Source organism: Neocloeon triangulifer, unplaced genomic scaffold (assembly GCF_031216515.1).
Source record: "Neocloeon triangulifer isolate White Clay Creek 2 clone unplaced genomic scaffold, ASM3121651v1 ptg000014l, whole genome shotgun sequence".
Taxonomy (NCBI): Eukaryota; Metazoa; Arthropoda; class Insecta; order Ephemeroptera; family Baetidae; genus Neocloeon; species Neocloeon triangulifer.
This window is the reverse complement of record NW_026775556.1, coordinates 5,972,958-5,993,237: the sequence shown is the minus strand read 5'-3', so window position 1 is coordinate 5,993,237 and position 20,280 is coordinate 5,972,958. Positions and strand designations below refer to the sequence as shown.

General features: G+C 36.5%; 5 protein-coding genes, 1 long non-coding RNA gene and 1 other non-coding gene across 8 annotated transcripts; 4 read left to right on the top strand and 3 right to left on the bottom strand.

Moving 5' to 3' along the window:
• Window positions 1-460: 460 nt before the first annotated feature.
• On the top strand, window positions 461-532 carry Trnap-agg (transfer RNA proline (anticodon AGG)). The gene has a single exon. It is a non-coding gene; the product is annotated as a tRNA-Pro (tRNA).
• A 246-nt stretch (window positions 533-778) lies between these two features.
• Window positions 779-8,512, top strand: LOC132201980 (sepiapterin reductase-like). 2 transcript variants are annotated; one of them, XM_059628554.1, is made up of 4 exons: window positions 779-972; window positions 5,986-6,119; window positions 7,444-8,107; window positions 8,161-8,512. In XM_059628554.1, exons 3-4 carry the CDS (start codon window positions 7,574-7,576, stop codon window positions 8,398-8,400), a joined length of 774 nt encoding a protein of 257 aa, XP_059484537.1. In that variant the 5' UTR covers window positions 779-972; window positions 5,986-6,119; window positions 7,444-7,573; the 3' UTR covers window positions 8,401-8,512. The 2 variants fall into 2 exon arrangements, with proteins under 2 accessions (XP_059484537.1, XP_059484538.1); XM_059628555.1 differs by lacking the exon at window positions 779-972 and adding an exon at window positions 3,844-4,139.
• LOC132201982 (uncharacterized) lies at window positions 2,591-3,868 on the bottom strand. The gene is made up of 3 exons (XR_009442320.1): window positions 3,598-3,868; window positions 3,287-3,479; window positions 2,591-3,111 (listed from the first exon to the last, which is right to left on the bottom strand). It is a non-coding gene; the product is annotated as an uncharacterized LOC132201982 (long non-coding RNA).
• A 106-nt stretch (window positions 8,513-8,618) lies between the features above and the next one.
• Window positions 8,619-10,832, bottom strand: LOC132201979 (inorganic pyrophosphatase). The gene is made up of 7 exons (XM_059628553.1): window positions 10,604-10,832; window positions 9,717-9,832; window positions 9,455-9,661; window positions 9,272-9,398; window positions 9,008-9,221; window positions 8,845-8,954; window positions 8,619-8,784 (listed from the first exon to the last, which is right to left on the bottom strand). Exons 1-7 carry the CDS (start codon window positions 10,812-10,814, stop codon window positions 8,753-8,755), a joined length of 1,017 nt encoding a protein of 338 aa, XP_059484536.1. The 5' UTR covers window positions 10,815-10,832; the 3' UTR covers window positions 8,619-8,752.
• Window positions 10,833-10,886: 54 nt separating this feature from the next.
• On the top strand, window positions 10,887-11,913 carry LOC132201981 (enhancer of rudimentary homolog). Its single transcript, XM_059628556.1, has 3 exons — window positions 10,887-11,067; window positions 11,183-11,391; window positions 11,606-11,913. The coding sequence occupies exons 1-3, from the start codon at window positions 11,065-11,067 to the stop codon at window positions 11,700-11,702; spliced, it is 309 nt and encodes a 102-aa protein (XP_059484539.1). The 5' UTR covers window positions 10,887-11,064; the 3' UTR covers window positions 11,703-11,913.
• Window positions 11,914-12,411: 498 nt separating this feature from the next.
• Window positions 12,412-14,671, top strand: LOC132201978 (cathepsin O-like). The gene is made up of 7 exons (XM_059628552.1): window positions 12,412-12,760; window positions 12,939-13,204; window positions 13,341-13,476; window positions 13,530-13,681; window positions 13,745-13,792; window positions 13,842-14,110; window positions 14,249-14,671. Exons 1-7 carry the CDS (start codon window positions 12,575-12,577, stop codon window positions 14,284-14,286), a joined length of 1,095 nt encoding a protein of 364 aa, XP_059484535.1. The 5' UTR covers window positions 12,412-12,574; the 3' UTR covers window positions 14,287-14,671.
• On the bottom strand, window positions 14,630-18,599 carry LOC132201977 (tryptophan 2,3-dioxygenase). The gene is made up of 9 exons (XM_059628551.1): window positions 18,451-18,599; window positions 17,506-17,681; window positions 17,385-17,452; window positions 16,979-17,044; window positions 15,754-15,891; window positions 15,479-15,700; window positions 15,172-15,421; window positions 15,021-15,114; window positions 14,630-14,969 (listed from the first exon to the last, which is right to left on the bottom strand). The coding sequence occupies exons 1-9, from the start codon at window positions 18,474-18,476 to the stop codon at window positions 14,810-14,812; spliced, it is 1,200 nt and encodes a 399-aa protein (XP_059484534.1). The 5' UTR covers window positions 18,477-18,599; the 3' UTR covers window positions 14,630-14,809.
• Window positions 18,600-20,280: the final 1,681 nt, after the last annotated feature.

Here is a 20,280-nt window from a genome sequence, read left to right as displayed (position 1 = left end):
GTATGGCAACCTGCCAAAAGCACAGACGGCGCCGCAAGGTACATCCATCCTTATGCTGTCAAATGAAGGTAATGAAGGTGAAAATTGAATAACATGAAAATAAAATTAATTTTTTGCATGGATTGCATCAAATTATAATGAAGAAATTATGCAATTATTGAACATTGCCTATGCCTAAAATCTAAAATTTTGCGTGACAATTTGAGCATTCAAAAAATAAAAGTCCGATTTTAATAAATCATTATAATTTAGTTTAAATAAACCCATTTAAAGGGACCTTATGTTAAGTTTGTACGATTCAAATCAACAATCCAACATGTGTGTACAGTTTGGTGTTGTATTGTGTAGAGCTCACTAGGATATTTAGAAGTATTTTTTAATGCACCGGCCATACTTCTGGCACGCGGTTCATTTCGATTTTGAAAATAAGTAATTTAAAAATATCTCGTCTCCCTATCGCGGCTCGGTGGTCTAGGGGTATGATTCTCGCTTAGGGTGCGAGAGGTCCCGGGTTCAAATCCCGGCCGAGCCCAAGTGTCCTTTTTGTTTTAAAAATCGTGTATTATATCTTCATTCGGAGCATACATATTTTATACTACGAGCTTAAAAATTATTTCTGTGGCAAGTGGGAAAAATTTATGAAATAGAAAAAAGTTTTAATTTGTATTTTGCACTTGGCAGGCATTTTTACATTTTTAGCTTATTTGTTCTGTGGCACGACCTGACGGGCTTTCTACGAACTATTTGAAGAGAAACGCCCACCTCTTTTGTTGATAGGATTTGCACGCAACGCAGAAGAGATAACGGGGAACGGGGATTTTTTTGCAATGCGATGCATTATGGCTGCCTGGGGCTCCGGCGAGACGCAGGTTGATGCAGTTGGTGACCATTCGTTCGAGGACAACTTCACTGACCGCGCAGAAGTGCAGCACGAGCCTCTTCCCGACTCGCAAGAGTACATTGCCTCTCTAGGTGAGATTTTACACTTGTCCGTCCTTATTATTCGCAGGTTGAATGCAACGGAACTTGACTTGTTCACTGAACTGCAATTTTACTCTGCTCATTAAATCGTGCATTCTGCTGCATTACCTGACAAATTCATCGTGAAAGAAGATCTGCCAGTGAATTCAACAAAGTTTCCTTTGAATCCTTTATGTTTTGTTCTTTTCCTGTTCTTTGTTAGATTTTGATGTTTTTTTTATGTGAATAACAGCGCCGCCGGGTACATAAGACACAAAAATTCACTTAATTATTTCCGTGCCAATGTTGCAAAAAAATCATCATAAATAATTATTAAATATCATCATGAAAATCCAACTTGTCTCAATTTGAGTTATTTCTAATAAAAAGTGCATTCACAATTTTGGCAATAATTTTTTTTTACATTTTGAGCCACAATCATAATTTTTGAGTGAGAAATTTCGGAAATTAGAAAAAATTTCATGTACATACTTACTCATAACTATATTTTATAATTGCCCACATGCATGAATAGAGACCTCACCAGTTTCGTGGCCAGCGCCGCTACTATTTGGTCGGTTTTGGGGGCGCGGGAAGGTTTGAAATTGGCCCCGGTGGCCAGATATTTCAGCCTCCCAGTGTAACCCCAGCGAATTTCGCAAGTCCCGGCGAGTTTTGTGGTCCTTGATGGACGAGTTATCGGATTGTATTCGAAAATCGCGGCTTAATTGCGCGGATCCCAGGGTGGGCGACGTTTTATGGCCGGAGAGAGCCGATTCCGAAAAAAGGAAGGCACTGGTGGCGCCGCCACATGTTAATAAGTGCGAACTTGGCCGTGGCAAGGGAGGGGGATCGTCTGCTCGTCATCGTGGGTTACGCCCCTGCCTCAAATTAAAATCAACAAATAAACAAAGTAAAAGCGAATAGACAAGGAATCACGCACTGTGTTTTTTTATCGTGAGTTTCTGGGCGAAAAAAGTTATGTCGGACTTTTCTCAATGGGCAGCGTGCGCGCCGATCACAACGCGGACTGCTGATGACTCGGGACTCGATCGCCCGACTCTCCGGACACTTTGCCCCAGCAGCGTATGTAATCTTTTTTTTTTGCCATAAATTTTTCTGTCTGGCGCTTTGTTTCAACTGATTCGATCTAAATTTAATAATTTTTAATATTTCTTTAAATTAAAAGTAAACTTTCAAACAGGCCGGTGCGTCTGGACGAGTCACTGCTGGATGATCGGAATGGGTTTCAACTTCGGACCAGAGGATGAGCAGCAAAAGGACGCTCTACACTGCAGCCATCACACGCAATGGAACCCCATTGATTGACCCTTGACCGCAAACCTGGAAGTTATGGCCAGCGGCAGCAGGAGCAGAGAAAATTCCATGGTGAAACTGTAAGTCATCTTTTTAAACGAAGAAACATGGATTATTTTAACCTAATTTATAAATGAAACAAGAAATTCCAAATATATTTTTAATTTATTTAAATAAAATGCAAGATTTAATTTTAATTTTCTCTCCTTTTGCCAACAAGGTGCCATTATTATTAATAGTTAATGCAAATTTCAGGTCCGAGGTGAGAGACGACTGCGACGAGATCGGAGCCCAAGATCAGATGTCGAGGAAGCCAAAATGAACTTGTCAGCTTTTGCTTTTGGATTTTATTTAAGTTTGTTTGTTCTGGAAAATAAAACTTTGTTGACACAATCAACATTTCCCATTATATAATATGAAAACCTTGGGCTTGGAAATAAATTTTTGTATCACCCTCCATATTTTGAAAAATTATTTTCCTGATTAATTTTAGATCTAAGACAATTTAAATTTCTAAATTTTAGAACAAGCTAATAATATCACGTTGTAAATCTGGTAAATTTGAAGAAAAGCTCATCATTTATAATTTCTCATGAGATTGTGTTTGTACAATGGTAAAATAAGAAACAAGATTTGTCTGAAGGGATCCTTTAAAAAATTAATATAAGATTTTTATTATCACAGGTGAAATATTGATTGTGTCAACAAAGTTTTATTTTCCAGAACAAACAAACTTAAATAAAATCCAAAAGCAAAAGCTGACAAGTTCATTTTGGCTTCCTCGACATCTGATCTTGGGCTCCGATCTCGTCGCAGTCGTCTCTCACCTCGGACCTGAAATTTGCATTAACTATTAATAATAATGGCACCTTGTTGGCAAAAGGAGAGAAAATTAAAATTAAATCTTGCATTTTATTTAAATAAATTAAAAATATATTTGGAATTTCTTGTTTCATTTATAAATTAGGTTAAAATAATCCATGTTTCTTCGTTTAAAAAGATGACTTACAGTTTCACCATGGAATTTTCTCTGCTCCTGCTGCCGCTGGCCATAACTTCCAGGTTTGCGGTCAAGGGTCAATCAATGGGGTTCCATTGCGTGTGATGGCTGCAGTGTAGAGCGTCCTTTTGCTGCTCATCCTCTGGTCCGAAGTTGAAACCCATTCCGATCATCCAGCAGTGACTCGTCCAGACGCACCGGCCTGTTTGAAAGTTTACTTTTAATTTAAAGAAATATTAAAAATTATTAAATTTAGATCGAATCAGTTGAAACAAAGCGCCAGACAGAAAAATTTATGGCAAAAAAAAAAGATTACATACGCTGCTGGGGCAAAGTGTCCGGAGAGTCGGGCGATCGAGTCCCGAGTCATCAGCAGTCCGCGTTGTGATCGGCGCGCACGCTGCCCATTGAGAAAAGTCCGACATAACTTTTTTCGCCCAGAAACTCACGATAAAAAAACACAGTGCGTGATTCCTTGTCTATTCGCTTTTACTTTGTTTATTTGTTGATTTTAATTTGAGGCAGGGGCGTAACCCACGATGACGAGCAGACGATCCCCCTCCCTTGCCACGGCCAAGTTCGCACTTATTAACATGTGGCGGCGCCACCAGTGCCTTCCTTTTTTCGGAATCGGCTCTCTCCGGCCATAAAACGTCGCCCACCCTGGGATCCGCGCAATTAAGCCGCGATTTTCGAATACAATCCGATAACTCGTCCATCAAGGACCACAAAACTCGCCGGGACTTGCGAAATTCGCTGGGGTTACACTGGGAGGCTGAAATATCTGGCCACCGGGGCCAATTTCAAACCTTCCCGCGCCCCCAAAACCGACCAAATAGTAGCGGCGCTGGCCACGAAACTGGTGAGGTCTCTATTCATGCATGTGGGCGATTGCTGAAAGAAGCAAAAATATTTTTTTTTTTTTTTAAATAATTTTTTCCTTTATTCATTGTAATTCAGTATAAATATAAAAAAAGTACATAATTATTTTAAATATAAATAAACATTCATTTCTGCTTCTTTCAGCAATTTAGCAATATAATTCCAAAGTATTTCTTGTGTTAATTACAAAGGCTTGAGTTTACTCACAATTTTAACACACTAAGATCTTATAATTAAAAGTTTTCAAGTGTTTTAAGACATGAAATTAATTTTAATTATTTAATATTTTTCTTCTAATCCTGCAAATTAAATATAAACCTTTGTTAAATTAAGAAATTGAAAAAAAAACTAATTGATTTTAAATTAGTGGTTTCCATTCTATTATGTAACAGGGTGTGGACTACGTGACTTTTGAGTTTTTTCTCATTAACCATCGTTTATATCAAATGTTCAGTTTCTTGTTCCGGTCTGCCTTTTCTTAATGCCTTGACCGCAAATCAACTTGTCACAAAGCGCCCGGAATTTTTTTTAAATGCCTAAAAAAAAATAAAAGTTGTCGGTCGACGTGGATAGCAACCTAATTGTTTCAACTTTTTTTCAATTATTTAGCGTGCAAGAATTTTTTTCCGCCTAATTAACTTGTAAAAAGGTAGCAAGCTATTTTTTTACGAGAGACCCGGCACGTCGTAGGACATGTTGAAACCATGTTGCTGGTATTCAATGCATACCTATGCTTGCAGACTAGTATTATTTGTCAGATCAAGATATTCAAGATACACAGGTTCTTTGCAAGTAGATTGAAGGTTATATAACTTTCTTGAATAGAATGAAAAAAGTTTAATCAGAAATAATTATTCAACTTTTTTTGATCAGTTTTTGTTGAAGTCTGATATTTTTTTTTTTTAAATGTTTCAGACGCAAAGAACACAGAAATGGTTTGATGGTAAATAAAAAAGATTAATTTACTTTGAGCCATTATTTTCTCCCTATTCCAAGCGGCACTTTTCTAATAATATCCTCAAGGGAATTTTTTAGGTGTTTCGCAGAACTTTGAATTATTTTAAAATAAAAACCTGCTATTACATAATTGGCCACTTGTACCCTTACGTGCACTAAACATCATGACAATTTAATTATTCTAATTTTCATTTCAACAAAAAAAAATCAGGACGTTTCAGCACTTTCAGCAGAAAGTTTGTTACTTTTAGAGAGACGCCGCCGGCAATAAAAATTGATGTAGATTTTCTTTTTCAAATGTATTCTGCTGAACGAGATAAATTATTGACATCCTGAACTTTTTTATCTCTAAAGCGCGCGTTGAGTATTTTTTTGTCGAGAGGTTGCTGAAACTTAATGTAGCAAAATGATCTTAGTTTAAATGTAAAAATCGCGTTTGCCGTTTAAAGTCTGATCCCATATTTTATTATGTAACTTCACACCGCAACATGGTCTATACGCAACGAGAGGATTTTTTGAAGAGCCGCAAAACATTAACATACCAGTCGGTACAGGTTTTTTGGCAGGTGAAAAAAAATTATGTACCCGCGCAAGACACACCTTGCAAGGAAAATAAAAGTGATTGCAAAAATATGACTGGCAAATTTATGGAACCGAATAGCACCGAGGACTGGAAGGAAAAAATATAAATTATATTCCTCGTGGTAGAAATTCCGCAACTTATTCTTCTTCTCATCCTCCGATTATTGATGTTTTTTTTTTAACTGCCTCCGTCCGTGGGGGGATACGCAAATATGCTGGGCCTCGAGTGACTTTATAAGTTCAGAGCCCACACTATAACTAAAACGCTTCCACTCCCTCTGCTTCAGAGAAAAAACTGTCCAAGCTGCAGCAGCAGAGGGGCAAAAAAGACCTGGTTCAGAACCTGGCCAACACCCGTGACTCGTATATGAGGAGATTCCTCGAGGAGAACACCGAAAACACCAACACCTCTCCGACCGACGTGAGTATTCATCTAATTGCTCAATTAATCTTTGAAGGGAAAATATAATTTTTTTTTTAATTTCGTTATTTATCTGCCTCACCTATGTTTTCTCAGAAATCAATTCCATTGAAAATTTTTGCTAGCACGTGTCAGTTACGTAAATAGAAAATTTAATTATAGTTGGTAACGAATACATGATTGAAAGAAGCACAAAGTAATATTTTTACCAGAAAATATTAAAATTCCTCCAAATACTATTGATTGGTTGCGAATCTTCTGCTGTTTTCTTTTTGGTTCCGATCAAGCTCTTCTTGTCATTCCAAAAGCGCGTGACCTATTAATGCGTGTGTTCAGACTGGACTCTTTTGGCTGTGGTAAAAAATCTTAGTTAATATACCGGTCCCACAGCACGCGGACGCTAGTCAGACTTTATATGTATATTCATTCCCCTAGCATGTGCGACAGTCCTTAACGAATGCAGCATGTGACTAAATTCAAAGTGATTAGTTATGTTGCTTAAGTAATTTGAGCTCCGCTTCTTAATGAAATAAAATCTGCGGATCACATGATCACTCTGTGACCATAGTGAACTTATCGGCTAGTAGCGATACTATTTTCAAGATTATACAAAATGCAGGTTTTTTTTCTAAATATTTCTTAATTTTTACCATAAGTACATTATAAAATGTCGCAGTTATTTTACAATTTTGCCTCCAAAATATGTGTACACAGTTTTTATAAATATTTTTATTCAATATTTCCCCTGGATAAAAATGTTCCAGAATCTGATTTTTACTTGCAAAATTTAGTTGCTTTTAAATGCTTCTCATATAATTTTTTGTAAAATATTAAAAAAAAAAAAAAAACAATATGAGTCTAACCGAGTCCGGGCGTTACGGGTGGTTTTGTCAGGACAAAAACTACCGTCTTAATTTGTCAAAATAATGACACAAATTAATGGGAAAATTCACTAGCTTCAATTTCCCACTTACCTTTCTTAAACTGGCCAAATTTGGTGCGAAAATTTTTAAATTTTTCTATTAAAGTGGGTGTTGTTTTTGGCCGCTTTATTGGAAAATCAATTTAGAAACTAAGGATTAAAAAACGCTTTCATCATTTACAATATAGGTTAAAATTAATTATCATATTTTCTTCTCAGGATAATTATTTCAGGGCAATGACAAAACAATTTCATTTGCAAATTTCTTCGTTTCATTTTGTTCCACAGTACTGTAGCTATAAAGTTATGAAATAAAATTATTTAATTTTAGTAAGAAATTAAAAAATTGATTAAAAAGAATTAAATTGTTCTAATTTCCTCCCTCAATTCAATTTTTTGCAGATTGATTTGGACCAGCCGATTGAAATAAGTGAGGTTGTCCGCAGAGTCGCGCCTGAGCAACCGCTGAACCCAGGCGAGTTGGTGGAATTACTAAAGGCAGACCAGCTCGATCAGCAGAAAGCTGAGGGCAATGGAGTGGAATAAGAAAACCTTCGTCATCATTACTGGAGCGAGCAAGGGCATTGGCAGGACAATCGCAGTTGAGTTTTCCAAAAGAGTTGCTGCCGGATCAAAATTTATTCTGCTGGCAAGATCAGCGTCCGGGTTGGAGGAAAGCAAAAGTCTATGCTCGCCAGATGTTGTAGTTGAGACTCTGACTGCCAACCTGGAGTCACCGGATGCACAAAAAATTAAAAATTTCATTGCCGAAGCTGCTGCCAACCCTGATGATTACGAGAGGGCTGTGATTGTCCACAACGCCGGTTCGCTCGGCAACTTGCAGCGTTCTGCCAAAGACTTTGAAGATCTCGACGAGATCAACAACTACTTCAACCTCAATGTTGGTTCGATGATTCTGTTGAATACTATGTTCCTGAAGGCATTCCCCAAGTCAGAAAAGTACAAGAGATTGGTGATTAATATTACTTCCCTGTGTGGGATTAAACCATTCCAAGGTTTTGCCCTTTACTGCACAGGCAAAGCCACCCGAGAGATGTTTTTGAAGGTAAAATTTTTAATTAGCATTAAATATTTTATTCGATTTATCTTTTACTTCAGGTTTTGGCATTAGAGGAGCCTACTGTGAAGGTTTTGAATTACTCCCCTGGACCAGTGTTAACTGATATGGCAGACGAGATCCTGGCAGGGTTGAAGTGTCATGAGCTGCGGAAGCCCTTTGAAGATCTTCGAACCAATGGGAGTTACCTCACTCCGGAGGATACGATTGGAAAGCTGATTCAGCTCCTTGAATCCGGCAACTTTGAATCTGGAGATCATGTCGATGTCTTTGACATATAGATTATTTTGTGTTTATGCTGCATTTGGAGGGCAACCACAGCAATCATAATTATATTTGCTGATTAAATAAATAAGACGTTATGTATAAGAATATGTAACTCTTGCAAAACTCAATATCAATGGTAGCATTTTTTTCTAATTCACTCATCGTTATGATGAACCAATATAAATATAAACTAAATCAAAGGTAAAATATTCTAAGTTAATAGAACAAAAGAAATTTTTAGTGCCACATGCAACTTTATGTGTTTTATTTAGGCCATTGCATGGCTTCAGGGAAATCTCAATAATAGGTGCAGAATTCAATACATGCAGCGTGCTCTGTTACAAATTCAAAATCCTGCCGAGTATTTTACTTCAGCCTGATAAAGTGGTTCTTGTCAACTGTAACAATGAAATAAATAGTTAACATTGATACTAAGAGATATTGTATAAATGGCTAACCAATAGAGTCGATAGGTTCTGGGTCGCCCAAGGGTGGGCTGTCGTTGATGACCTTTTCAGCTGCCACTAAGTCAATTTTGAATGGGCTGCTTTCTAGTGTAGTTGTGGAACTGCAAATTTAAATATTAAAAACTAATTCTTTATTTAGATGCATAAAACTTACAGGCAAATGCCGCCAGCATCAGCCTCCTTATTCTGCAGCGCCTGCCAAAACTTGTGGACGTCTTCAATGACGTGAGTGGCAAACTCACGGTTCTTGGCCTCTCCATTGAACGCAAACTTGTTCTCTGGTTTGCCGTCAGGAATTTTGTAGATGCGATACCACTCGACAGTGGCCTTGAGCAGCCCTGGGCACAGCCTTTCAACATCCGCAATGTCTAATTTTCAACATTAACAAATTGCCTAAAAATTATTTTGAATTTCCCACCTTTTAGCTGCTCAGCCAAGGGGTCGTTGATATCAATAGCCACCAGTTTCCAGTCAGTTTCACCCTCGTCGATCAATCCAACGCAGCCCAAAACCTTGACCTGCAGAACTTCTCCTCGTTTTGCAATCTGAATATTAGGACAATTTTTAATTATAATTTCTTATTCCTGAGAGTATTACTGACTCTTTGTCCAATTTCCATGACATCGATGGGGTCGTTGTCTCCCTTGCAACCAGTGGAGGAGTCGAGAATTTCAGGATTTTCCCAGGTCTGAGGCAGAGCCCCATAGTTCCAGATGTAGCCCTTGTGAGGGAAGCAGTTGGCAACAAATCTCAGCTTTTCCTTCTTGATGTCCTGCTTGATGGGGTTTAGCACTTCTTTTAGGCTGATCTGTAAAATTTAAATTCATACACTGCTCTCATTTGCACTCGGGTGATAATTTTACCTCCATTTTTGCATTGGTCCATCGGGGGACTTCGACGACCATGTTGTAAATTTTGTTGGCCTCGTCAGCAAAGAGGGGAATGTCATGCATTGGTGAGATGGGTCCATTTGAGTCACCTGGAGAAAATTTCAATTAAATTAATTTTGTTTTGAAAATTAAATAATAATATTGACGTCTAAAAGAAGACCATATTTATTCCTATTTCATTAGTTCCTATCAACCCAATCGATGTACTCTGGATTTCACAATTGAAATCAATAAAACCAATTAATTGGAGTGGAATAGGGAAGCAGCTAACTTGCCACTAGGGGTTTGACCTGACCAACATTCCTTGCTTCCAACAGTATCATCTAAGAAATTATTTTTTCTTCATTCAAATGACGCTACATTTTTTCTTTGAATTCCAGCTCTGATCCAATTATAATTTTGTTTTAATTTATGAATTAAAAAAATGTATTGCATTCAAGTTTTTATATCATAACCTAAACTGTAAAACTGTAGCCCATTTTTCCAAGCATAAAAAATTGATATAATGCGAAGCACCAGAAAATCTTATTTAATTTTAGCCTTCAAAGCCTTCATTTTTTTTTTTATCAAATATAATGCAGATAAAAATTAAAAGCTTAGCCTTGCACAAATTTCAAGTGATCCTGTTACAAAGATTGGTGAATGCATTTGAAAAGCCGAGGTTATCATACTGATCAAACTTCGAACATGTTAATAATTCAGCTTATGTATTGAGGGTAAAATAAATACATATTTTTAGAAATCATACAAAGAGTGGAAAAAAGAAGTCCATTTCACACATTTTCATAAGTTTCGGATTAAAAAAAAATGCAAAATATTTGCCATACACGAGTTTGTTTTGTACATATGCGTGCACTTACGGAAGTAAATACGATAGTCGAAGGAGTAAGGTGCTCCTCGCTCGACTGCAGTGTATTGCTGGCTGGACATTTTCTTCCTTAAATTTCTTGCTGACGTTGATAATGCTTTGTAGAGTGAAGAATTTTGTGAATTTGCAGGCAGTCGCGAGGAGTTTCCAGCCGAAGCCCTAACTAGACGGCTAAAGAAAGAAAGCGTCAGCACCGGCCACATCAGGCATGTGCAGAATGGGGCGTGTGTGCCAATAGTGGCAAAAGTACATTTCTGATTGGTCAATTTTCAAACTCAACCCGCTCTTTTCCAACATGGCGTTCATGCGCAGTACTTTCGCCGCTGTCAAGTCAATTTCGTCGTCTTTTGACACCGCTCTCTTCGGCTCTTTAAAGTTAAATTTCAGCACTTTTTAAGGCGTCTATACGGCTTTACTGAATTAAGAAGTGCGCTTCACAGTTTTCTGATCGAAATGGTACGTTTGTTTGCTTCTTCAACAATTTCTGATGATCTTTTTTTAGCAATTTGTTTCCTATGTTGTTGTTTATCAAACTTGAAAAGTTGAACATGAAAACTCTTCTCGTTTCCAGTCGCACACGATTCTGCTGGTTCAGCCGACCCAAAAACCTGAGACCCGCACGTACTCGGACTACGAGAGTGTGAATGAGTGCATGGAGGGTGTGTGCAAAATCTATGAAGAGCATCTGAAGAAAATGAACCCAAACACGCCGAGCATCACCTATGATATATCTCAACTGTTTGCTTTCATCGATGATCTTGCTGACTTGTCCTGCCTTGTGTACGTATTACTTTCCCCTACAAATTATTAAAAATGCTGTTTTTTAATTGGAAGTTGGAACAAAAATTTTTAGTTAATTTTCTCTTTTGTATGTATATAAATTTGTATGCATAATTCAGTGAGATATCTTAAAACAGATTCTATAGGTTTCAAGTTTTTATTAGTCTTAACAATTTTATATAATATATTAATTTACTACATATTGAATTATCAGGTACCAGAAGCAGTCATTCACCTATGCTCCTTACAACAAGGACTGGATCAAAGAGAAAATCTACATTCTGCTGAGGAACCAGGCCTCCAGAGCCTAGAGCTGCAATTGACACTATGTGACGCTAACTTTCAAAAGTTACAGCACTGTATCGATTTTATGGTGGATTTATGTTAATTTTTGCATTACAGGAAAATGCGAATTCGATTATTATTTATCTGATGAGTGAAAATCCACTCTTTGTACTGAATTTCAAGAATAATTTTGTCATTTACATGTGTAAATAATCTAACGACCTGCCAATCATGCGATTCGAGATTTTTCAACAAAAGAAGTAGAAAAACCCGGCAGCAAAATCTTGTCATAGATGTTAATTCTAATGTTGGGAAATTATGTAGTGGCATAATTTAAATAGCTTGTGCATCATTACAAATTTTTTTTGCGGATGCAGAATATTCAATGGAGAGTAGCAAACTTTAACTAATTTCTTTGTTTGAAACGCTGCGCAATAAAATCTAATATAAATGTAACTTATGACTTATACCAAATTATTAATGGAACATTCACTCAAATTTAAAAAATTTTCCATCTGGAATTAAAATTTACTTCTTTTTAAATTCTAATTTGATTCTTATTCTTGACTCGAACAAACGCAGAAACTTTGGCCTCTAAAATATAACTTAAATCGAATTATAAAATACATAATGAGATTTTATAATAATATTGATGGCCTGATTGGAAAAAATAGCAACAAATTAAGGTTTGTGTTTGCGCTGTTCTGTTGGCACACCTTCCTGTTTGCAAGCTCAAGATCGTGCTGGTGCATGGTGTTGTAAATGGAATGGGTCATGTCATGTGACTGGAAGGAAAGGTTCTGTAGTAACAGTTTGGTTTGACAGCAAGAAAGTTTTAAAATGGATTGAGTGTCACGTGAATTTCGTTCAGACTACACAGAAGAAAAAAATCAAAAGCATGGCCATCAAATGGAAAACGGCGTTATCAGCCGTCGCCGTCTTTTCCCTCTGCTTCCTCGGCATCCCCATCCGAGTAGACCCTCCGGACAAAAACATGCAGTCGTACTTGAAGTTCCTTGCCGCTCGCAATCGCTCTTATGTCCAGGATTCAGATGAATTTGAGAAGAAATTCATACACTTTCGTGTGAGTTCAGTTTTTTCCCTTCAATTCCTATAATTTCAATTAAATAAAATATGAGCGTGAAAAAAAGCGCACATGCGTTTATATTACATAATAATAAACTTTGCTATGTTTGTATATTTATGTTTTATGTTATTGAAAAAAAAACAGGCTAATATTTGTATTATTTTTATGTTTGTAGAACTCCATGAGTAGGTCTGCAGATTTAAACTCCAGCGGTGAGCATCCCTTGTCAGCTGTTTACGGGCCAACCAAATTTTCTGATCTCTCTCAGGAAGAATTCACACTGAAGTACTTGAACCCTGATCTTCCCGTCAAGTTTATGAAAGAGGAAATTAGGTCTCTCTCCTTAAGAAAACACCACAAACATCAAACCAGCAAGCAGAGGATCAAACGAGCAGTAGCAGTACCGATCATTGACACAACACTACCAAAAGCAGTTGATTGGTAAATTTGATAATTAAATTAGCAGCAAAAGTAAAATAACAATTACTGTAAAATATCTTTATATTTTACTTCTTATAATATTCTTCTTTAAGGAATCTTATTAAAAGATAATTTACTTACCATATTTCTTTTGCAGGAGGATAAAAGGCATTATTACTCCAATAAAAAACCAGAAAACCTGCGGAGCCTGTTGGGCCTTCAGCACAATCGAAACGATCGAGTCAATGCTTGCCCTAGAAAGAGGGAGCTCAGTAGTATTAAGCGTCCAGCAGGTAAGAATGAAGACCTAAACCAAAGCCTAAGGTTATATCTATTTTTGTCTCAGGGTGTTGATTGCGCAACAAACGGGAATATTGGCTGTGCTGGTGGAGACACTTGCCGCTTTTTGGAATGGATGAATTTATCCAAAGTCTCCCTATTGCCAGAGAGCCAGTATCCATTCACAGGGACGACAGGGTCATGCAAAATGAAACTTAAGTATGTACAAAACAAAATCATGATTTTTTTTTTAATTTATTGATAATTAAATTTCATTTTTAGTGCTCCAGCGTTTGGAACTAGGATTACTTCAAATTTCACTTGCAATAAGTAAAACAAAATCGAATTGTAACAATTTTGCTAAAAACTTTCCCTGCAGTTATGCTGGAGAAGAAGGAGAGCTGTTGAAGCTGGTGGCCAACCACGGGCCAGTGGCTGTGGCTGTGAATGCCCTCAACTGGCAAAATTATCTTGGTGGCGTTATTCAATTCAACTGTGATGGCAGCCCTCTAAGTCTTAATCATGCTGTCCAAATTGTCGGATACAACCTCACCGCAGCTATTCCTTACTATATCGTCCGCAACTCCTGGGGACCTGACTTCGGAGACAAAGGATACCTCTACATTGCAATTGGAGACAATGTTTGTGGTACGAGCATGAAATTTTGGAAATAGAAAAGAAATAATTTGTTAAAAGATTAAAATAAAATTATCAGAGAAAAAATTTACTAACTATAGCTAGAAAATTTTAAATAACAGTTTTTCATAATTTTTATTACTTCCGCAGGTATTGCAAATGAAGTTTCTGCTGTTGACGTCATATGAAGGAGGGGTTAATGTAAGTGCCAAACTGAAGTTTATTTTTGAACTCGTGATTCTCTACATTCCACCTACTTAATTCGCTAATAAGTAGGCGCTGAAAATGGCGCACTACCTTAAGGCCGTCCCGTTGACCATGCTTACCAATACAATTTGTACAACAATTTCACTTAAATCAAATGATGACTGGAATTTTTTAATCCATGTGTTCCAAACAACATCACTTGGAGTTTAATAAGGTGTATTGAAAATGCAGGGTAACTCTAAAATTAACTACTGCCGTTATAGAATCTTGTTACTGCTTTTTATCATTACATATTATGATTTTTATACAATGAAACAATAAATGTTAAACTGATAATGAGTTTATTGCTATGAACTGGTAAAATAACTTTTTATACTTTTGGGTCACAACTTCCTATGATGCAAATCCTACTTTTAATTTCCTTGTGAAAAACCACCACCAACTATTAAACGAAGAGCATTTTGCACGCAGGATTAAAGTTATTTAAGTGAGGCCGTCCTTGGCTTAAATCTTCTCCTTATCAGTTTTGTTGTCATCCGCATCCTTTGAGGTTTGCTGGACGCCCAACTTGGACTTCATGTCGCGTGTTAGGGTTGGAATACAGTTGCGAGGAATCAAGAACGTGGAGAGGTTGAATAAATCGAGGAACACTTTGTATTGGTCCCTGAATTTTTTAAATTTAATTATCATCAAAAGCTATCTTCAATTAAGTTACCCTAGCGTAGCCCTCAAGTATTGGTAGCCAGACGAACCTCCTGTGCCCATATTCTGGGATCCGATCATGCGCTGCACCATAATGACGTGGTTGTCTAGTTTTAAAAATAATCTCATGACAATATATTTTGGTTAAGATTCACAAAAATTACATCTCCACTTGGTGATGAGTGAGTCAATGTCCATGAGTAACATCAAAAGCTGGTGCGGTTGCGAAAATCTTGGCTCATCGCGGTAGAACGTTATCATGATTGCACCCTGCAGAGCCTTGTGTGAAAAACGGCGTTCTCCTCGTTTGATCAAAGCATCGTGAACGGCTGGGTCGAAAATCGAGTCAAAAATTGCCTTGCGTTTTGCGTAGCTGTTCAAGGCAAACGTTTTTGCAGTTCCGTCTTTTGCAGCCTAAAATATTAACATAAAAAATATTTAGAGACCTCCGGCCGAAGCAAAATTCCATACATCAGCTTTGTCCTTCAGTTCCTGAAGCATTTCGTGGACGGCGCTTTGATATTTTCCCCAAAAGTCGAATCCCTCTTTCTCAAGTCCAGGCGTTCTTGACAGCCATTTCTCCACCAGCTCTGCCAGGGTTGGTTCTGCTTCGGACCGTATTAGAGATGCCATGCCTTCAGGGTCATCTCCAAACACGCTGCTGTAGCTTTTGTTGTACTTGACTCTAACCCCCTACATTTTAGTGTTACAAAGGATGGAAGCTTATTTTTATTTTTAAGAATTACGGGTTTAATTCCAAGCTTGTTCTCAAGAAGTCGGAACTGGAGGCTCTGAAAACCGGAAGCGGGAGACAAAAAGCTGCGGAAGTCCATAAAGTCCAGTGGAGTCATTGTCTCCAAAATCATGACTTGGTCCACAAGCAGCTAAAAATTTAAAATAATAATTTTATAAATTCTGTAAAAAATACTTTCAAATTGGGAAAGATCGTTTTATCTAGAAAGACACGTTTTTTGGTTGTGTTAATTAACAAGCTTGACCCGACGAATGTAAATTGTGCTATTTTTAAAGTAAAAATTGCGTGAGTTGCGTTTTAAATGGTAATCAAGCTATTTTCATACTAGCCGAATTTGGTTATGACTTATTTCACGGAATAACGTCTCAAATGAGGATGCGTTTCCCTAGCGTCTGGCCTCATCGGAAACCAAATACGGTCAATACAACTTTTGTAGCAGTAATTCAATCTTCAGAGTTTCGTTTCACTGCAAATTTTCGTGCAAACAAAACAGGAAAACGTTTTGCATGATCACCATGGAAGCCTAGCGCGCACCTTGCGGTTGACCACCTTAGCCCACGGCTCAACCTTCAGTTTTAAAAACTATGCTGAAAATAAAAAAAATTAATGCACTTTGGCTTTCATATCTGTCATCTCAAGTTGAACAACCTTGGATTGCACAGAGAAAATATCTAATATGGGTCTCTCAAGCCACGAAAGTGAATCGGTCAATGAGTTGGAAGAAATTAAAATTGACACTTCCTCCTCTTGTCCGTGCCCTATAAAATTATTTGAAACCCATCTGTTTCAAGCGAAAGCATCGGAAACTTAAATACAAGCACACACCACAATCGTGTGACGCAAAAGATCTGATGTCAAACTATGAATATAGATTCGTTTCCGCAAGCTCACTTCCAAACGGCGTCAACAAGCATTTTTTTTGCGCGGCTTGGTGAATAATGAGTGAAAATATTTCGTCAAGTGGTATACGCAGTATTTTTTGAAGCGTCTTTGAAACAATGAATCAGCCGTTTGCACCCTTTTCTAAATTTAATTAATTTGTCATAATGCAGATCTAAGTTAATTTAGCTATTTTTTTTTTAAGAATGCCAATAATATTTTTCTCCTTACACATAAGATGTCTTTTTCAAAGACCACAAGCAAAATGGGGTTTTTGGTTTGAGTGTATGAAAAAAAGTGGGAATTTTCGTTACTTGCTTAACCACAAATTTTCATACCTTCAAGATAAGGACGATTCTGTTGAGCCTTTTTAGCACTTCCAGTGTCCCCGTTTCTGCAAGATCCTGTATAGGAAAAAATTATTTTCTTACGTCAATTGTCTGGTTCCATTACAAAGTGTGTGTTAACACTATCAGAGAATTTTCAACATATTGCTTATTTGCCTCTAAGAAGTTTTTTCCCACTATTAATGTCATGGTCTGAAATGCATTTTCTTGTTCATGGGATCATCACAATCTAGATTAAATGACCCGAGGGTCACTGTTGTAAACAGAATTGCAAAAATCGAATATGCTCGAATGAAATTTTGTTATCAATCTAGCGGGTACAAATTTTATTTTGAATCTGAAGATAAACTTTTTGCAACGTGACCGTCCAGACTCTTTTAACAATAATTGCGCTCACCTCATTATTGAAGAGGTTGCGGATGGAGTCAAGCTCGTAAATGATCTGCTTGAACCACAACTCGTAAGCTGAAATAAGATTTAATGTCTCAGCACAAGTCGCAATTTTTCGGTAAGCAAACCTTGGTGGGTGACGATAAAAAGATGCTCGTCGTGCACCAATCTGTTGGCCTCTTCGCTCAGCAGACGCTGAGCACCCACAATTTTGTCCAATTGCAAATACTTTCCATAAAGCATGCCACCGCCAGTCACAGACTCTGACAGCGGAGTCGAGCCAGAGTCTTCATGATGACCAACGCTGACAACAAATTTACACAATATTAATCACAAATTTTTGAATGCGATAGCAAGGTTCACAGTCGGAGGTGCAATCATAAAAAATCTTACTTTTGAAAGTAAGAGTACATTTTAGTACATCCCAATAAAAACAAATAAATTAAATTTTTGTCCTGCGTCATTTTAATAAAAATTTCATAAGTTTTTAACTACAATTATTATTATTTTTTTTATAAGTGATAAAAGAAATGATTTAAATGTAATAAAATCAACCAGAGTAAATTTAAATAATATGTTTTTTATGATTATTTACTATATATATTAAATATTTTATAAAAGGTAAGTGTAACTTATAATTAAGCAGAGAAACTAATTTTCTTCTCAAAATTTTTCAATATTTTAATTTGTTCCCCACTTTCAATCGACTGTGAATGAGATCAAATAATTAAAAGGATACTTTTAAGTGTGCCATTTTTTTTTAATAGTTGCCTGTGAAGATACTTATATAATCATATTTAATCACCATTAATGCAATATTGCTCTGGTGAAATGAAACAAAAATTACCTTTACACAGATCTATATAAGAAAGCAAAGTTGATTAATTGGATAGATTGCTAGAGCTCAATAAAATTATTTTATGTAAATCTTCTATTAAAACTTCAAGTTTACGCAGAAATTCCATCTTAAAAATTTCAAAATTATAGTTTATAAGAGAAATAGTTGAATTCTTACAATTTTGTCACGTGCCAATATAATAGAAAATCAATATTCCACAATATGTAAAACTCACCCATTTGTCATAGGACAGCCACTCATAGTAGTGCTTGTTCACCCCTCTGGTTGACGAGAACGACTGACCAAAAGGCTCGTCTTTCAGCTCCTGGTTGGTGTCCTCAGAGGAGGGGCAGCGGGTCGGTCTCTCGGTCATGTCACGTGTGCGAAAGCGAAATCGAGGCGCAATAAAGAGCCAATGATTTTCCGCAACCGATCACTAATGGGAACCGATATCTTGCAATCGACTTTGACTCGTGTTTCGCGCGACTGAAAATTTATACACCTGATGGAAGCAAAAAATATCACTTTTGATAGAAAAAAAAATATTGATTTCTCCATGCTTGCCTGTTGGCACCAAAATCTACTCCAGTTTTTCTCGTGCGTTGGACCAAAAAATAAAAATCTAGTTTTTGCCAGAAAAAAAACAGCATTATGCAAAATAGCTGTTGATGTTTATGTGTGCTGACGGTCTTGTCGTGAAAACTGCGACGCTGAATTGGTCAGATTTATATAAATGTGGATGATCAAGAGATATAAAACTGTCAGAGCACTTAAATTAATAAACCATAACAAGCTGCGTTGAATTTCACAATTTTGCCAAATTCCAAACCATATAAATAGGATAAATAATTATACGCATCAAATAAAAATAGAAAATCTCCTTTTTGTGCAATAAAAACTCTCGCAAACATTTCAACTGCTAAAAATAGCAGGTGACTTTTCACGTTCTCATGTGATACGGTCTCTATTGCAAAAAAAGCACAAAAACTCGTCCTCCTTATTTAAAAGTAGTCATGGGAGTACGTGTGAGAGTCTACTTGAATAATTAAGTCAGGTAAAAAAATATTATTATACGCAATTGCTTAACTTTGTAAGAGAGCCAACGCTGTATAATGTGGTCCAGGTGGTCTTTACGTCCGATCAAACCGCACGCGTGATTCTTGAATTTACCACTGAAGTTGCTGAAACTTGATATATCAATTCAATATGAAGAGTCTCAGCATTAATTGAACCTCTTTACCGTATAATTGCCTGAATTACAACACGTAAGCGCATGCTAGTTTTCAAAACATATTTTCACTTTGTTACCTGATGCTCGATTTAAAATTTTTTAAATCATTTTGCGGTTATTTCATAGATTTCTTGAAAAATCGAACATGAAATTCAATTTAAAAGTTACGCTTGCCTAGAATATTTAAAATATAATGTAGAATTATCGCATGTTAAAATGTTTCTTCGTTTTTATTGCCAGATTTTTTAGAATTATGCAATAAATATATCATAAATATAATTGAAATGAGTTATAAAGGTCATGTTAAAGTAAAACAATTTTTTATATCGAAAATTTGTTTGTTTTGTGATTAAAAGAAGCTTGAAATAACTGACTTTTAAGTTTGATTTAAAAAATTTGGTTGGTAAATTTAACTACAATAGTTGCAGTTATTGTAGTAATTATTTGCAGTTTATTTTACCAAATATTTTACACTATTATTTAATTTTAAATTGTTACTATGCTGTATGAATTATTATTCTTAATTTGAGTAATTTATTGTTTTATATTTTCTTTTAAATAAAGGATATAATTGCTGATTGAGAAAGTTCAATAGTGCGAATTGTGGTAGATGAAGAATAAAATTACAATCTTCCTGTAATTCATGTATGCTTTTTGGCACGCTGGTGCAACTGCTATATTGTGATCAAAATTTAATCTATTCTCTGGAAGTGTGTCGTAAATAAGCTAGAGTAACATACAATAGTTTCCGATTTTTTAAATCCCATAATCAAGCCAATCATCAGAAAATTATAATTATTTCTGTTCTAAACTTGAACACCACAGTCGCCTGTC

Coding starts and splice junctions, on each gene's coding strand:
- LOC132201978 (XM_059628552.1), top strand. CDS start 12,575: ATGGCCATCAAATGGAAAACGGCGTTATCAGCCGTCGCCGTCTTTTCC. Junction 13,477..13,529: donor TAGTATTAAGCGTCCAGCAG/GTAAGAATGAAG, acceptor TTTTTGTCTCAG/GGTGTTGATTGCGCAACAAA. Junction 13,682..13,744: donor TCATGCAAAATGAAACTTAA/GTATGTACAAAA, acceptor TTTCATTTTTAG/TGCTCCAGCGTTTGGAACTA.
- LOC132201980 (XM_059628554.1), top strand. CDS start 7,574: ATGGAGTGGAATAAGAAAACCTTCGTCATCATTACTGGAGCGAGCAAG. Junction 8,108..8,160: donor CCCGAGAGATGTTTTTGAAG/GTAAAATTTTTA, acceptor CTTTTACTTCAG/GTTTTGGCATTAGAGGAGCC.
- LOC132201981 (XM_059628556.1), top strand. Junction 11,392..11,605: donor GCTGACTTGTCCTGCCTTGT/GTACGTATTACT, acceptor TTGAATTATCAG/GTACCAGAAGCAGTCATTCA.
- LOC132201977 (XM_059628551.1), bottom strand. CDS start 18,476: ATGAGTGGCTGTCCTATGACAAATGG. Junction 17,453..17,505: donor TTTTATCGTCACCCACCAAG/GTTTGCTTACCG, acceptor ATCTTATTTCAG/CTTACGAGTTGTGGTTCAAG. Junction 17,045..17,384: donor GCAACCTCTTCAATAATGAG/GTGAGCGCAATT, acceptor TTTCCTATACAG/GATCTTGCAGAAACGGGGAC.
- LOC132201979 (XM_059628553.1), bottom strand. CDS start 10,814: ATGTGGCCGGTGCTGACGCTTTCTTTCTTTAGCCGTCTAGTTAGGGCT. Junction 9,833..10,603: donor CGACTATCGTATTTACTTCC/GTAAGTGCACGC, acceptor AATTTTCTCCAG/GTGACTCAAATGGACCCATC. Junction 8,955..9,007: donor GATGCTGGCGGCATTTGCCT/GTAAGTTTTATG, acceptor TTAAATTTGCAG/TTCCACAACTACACTAGAAA.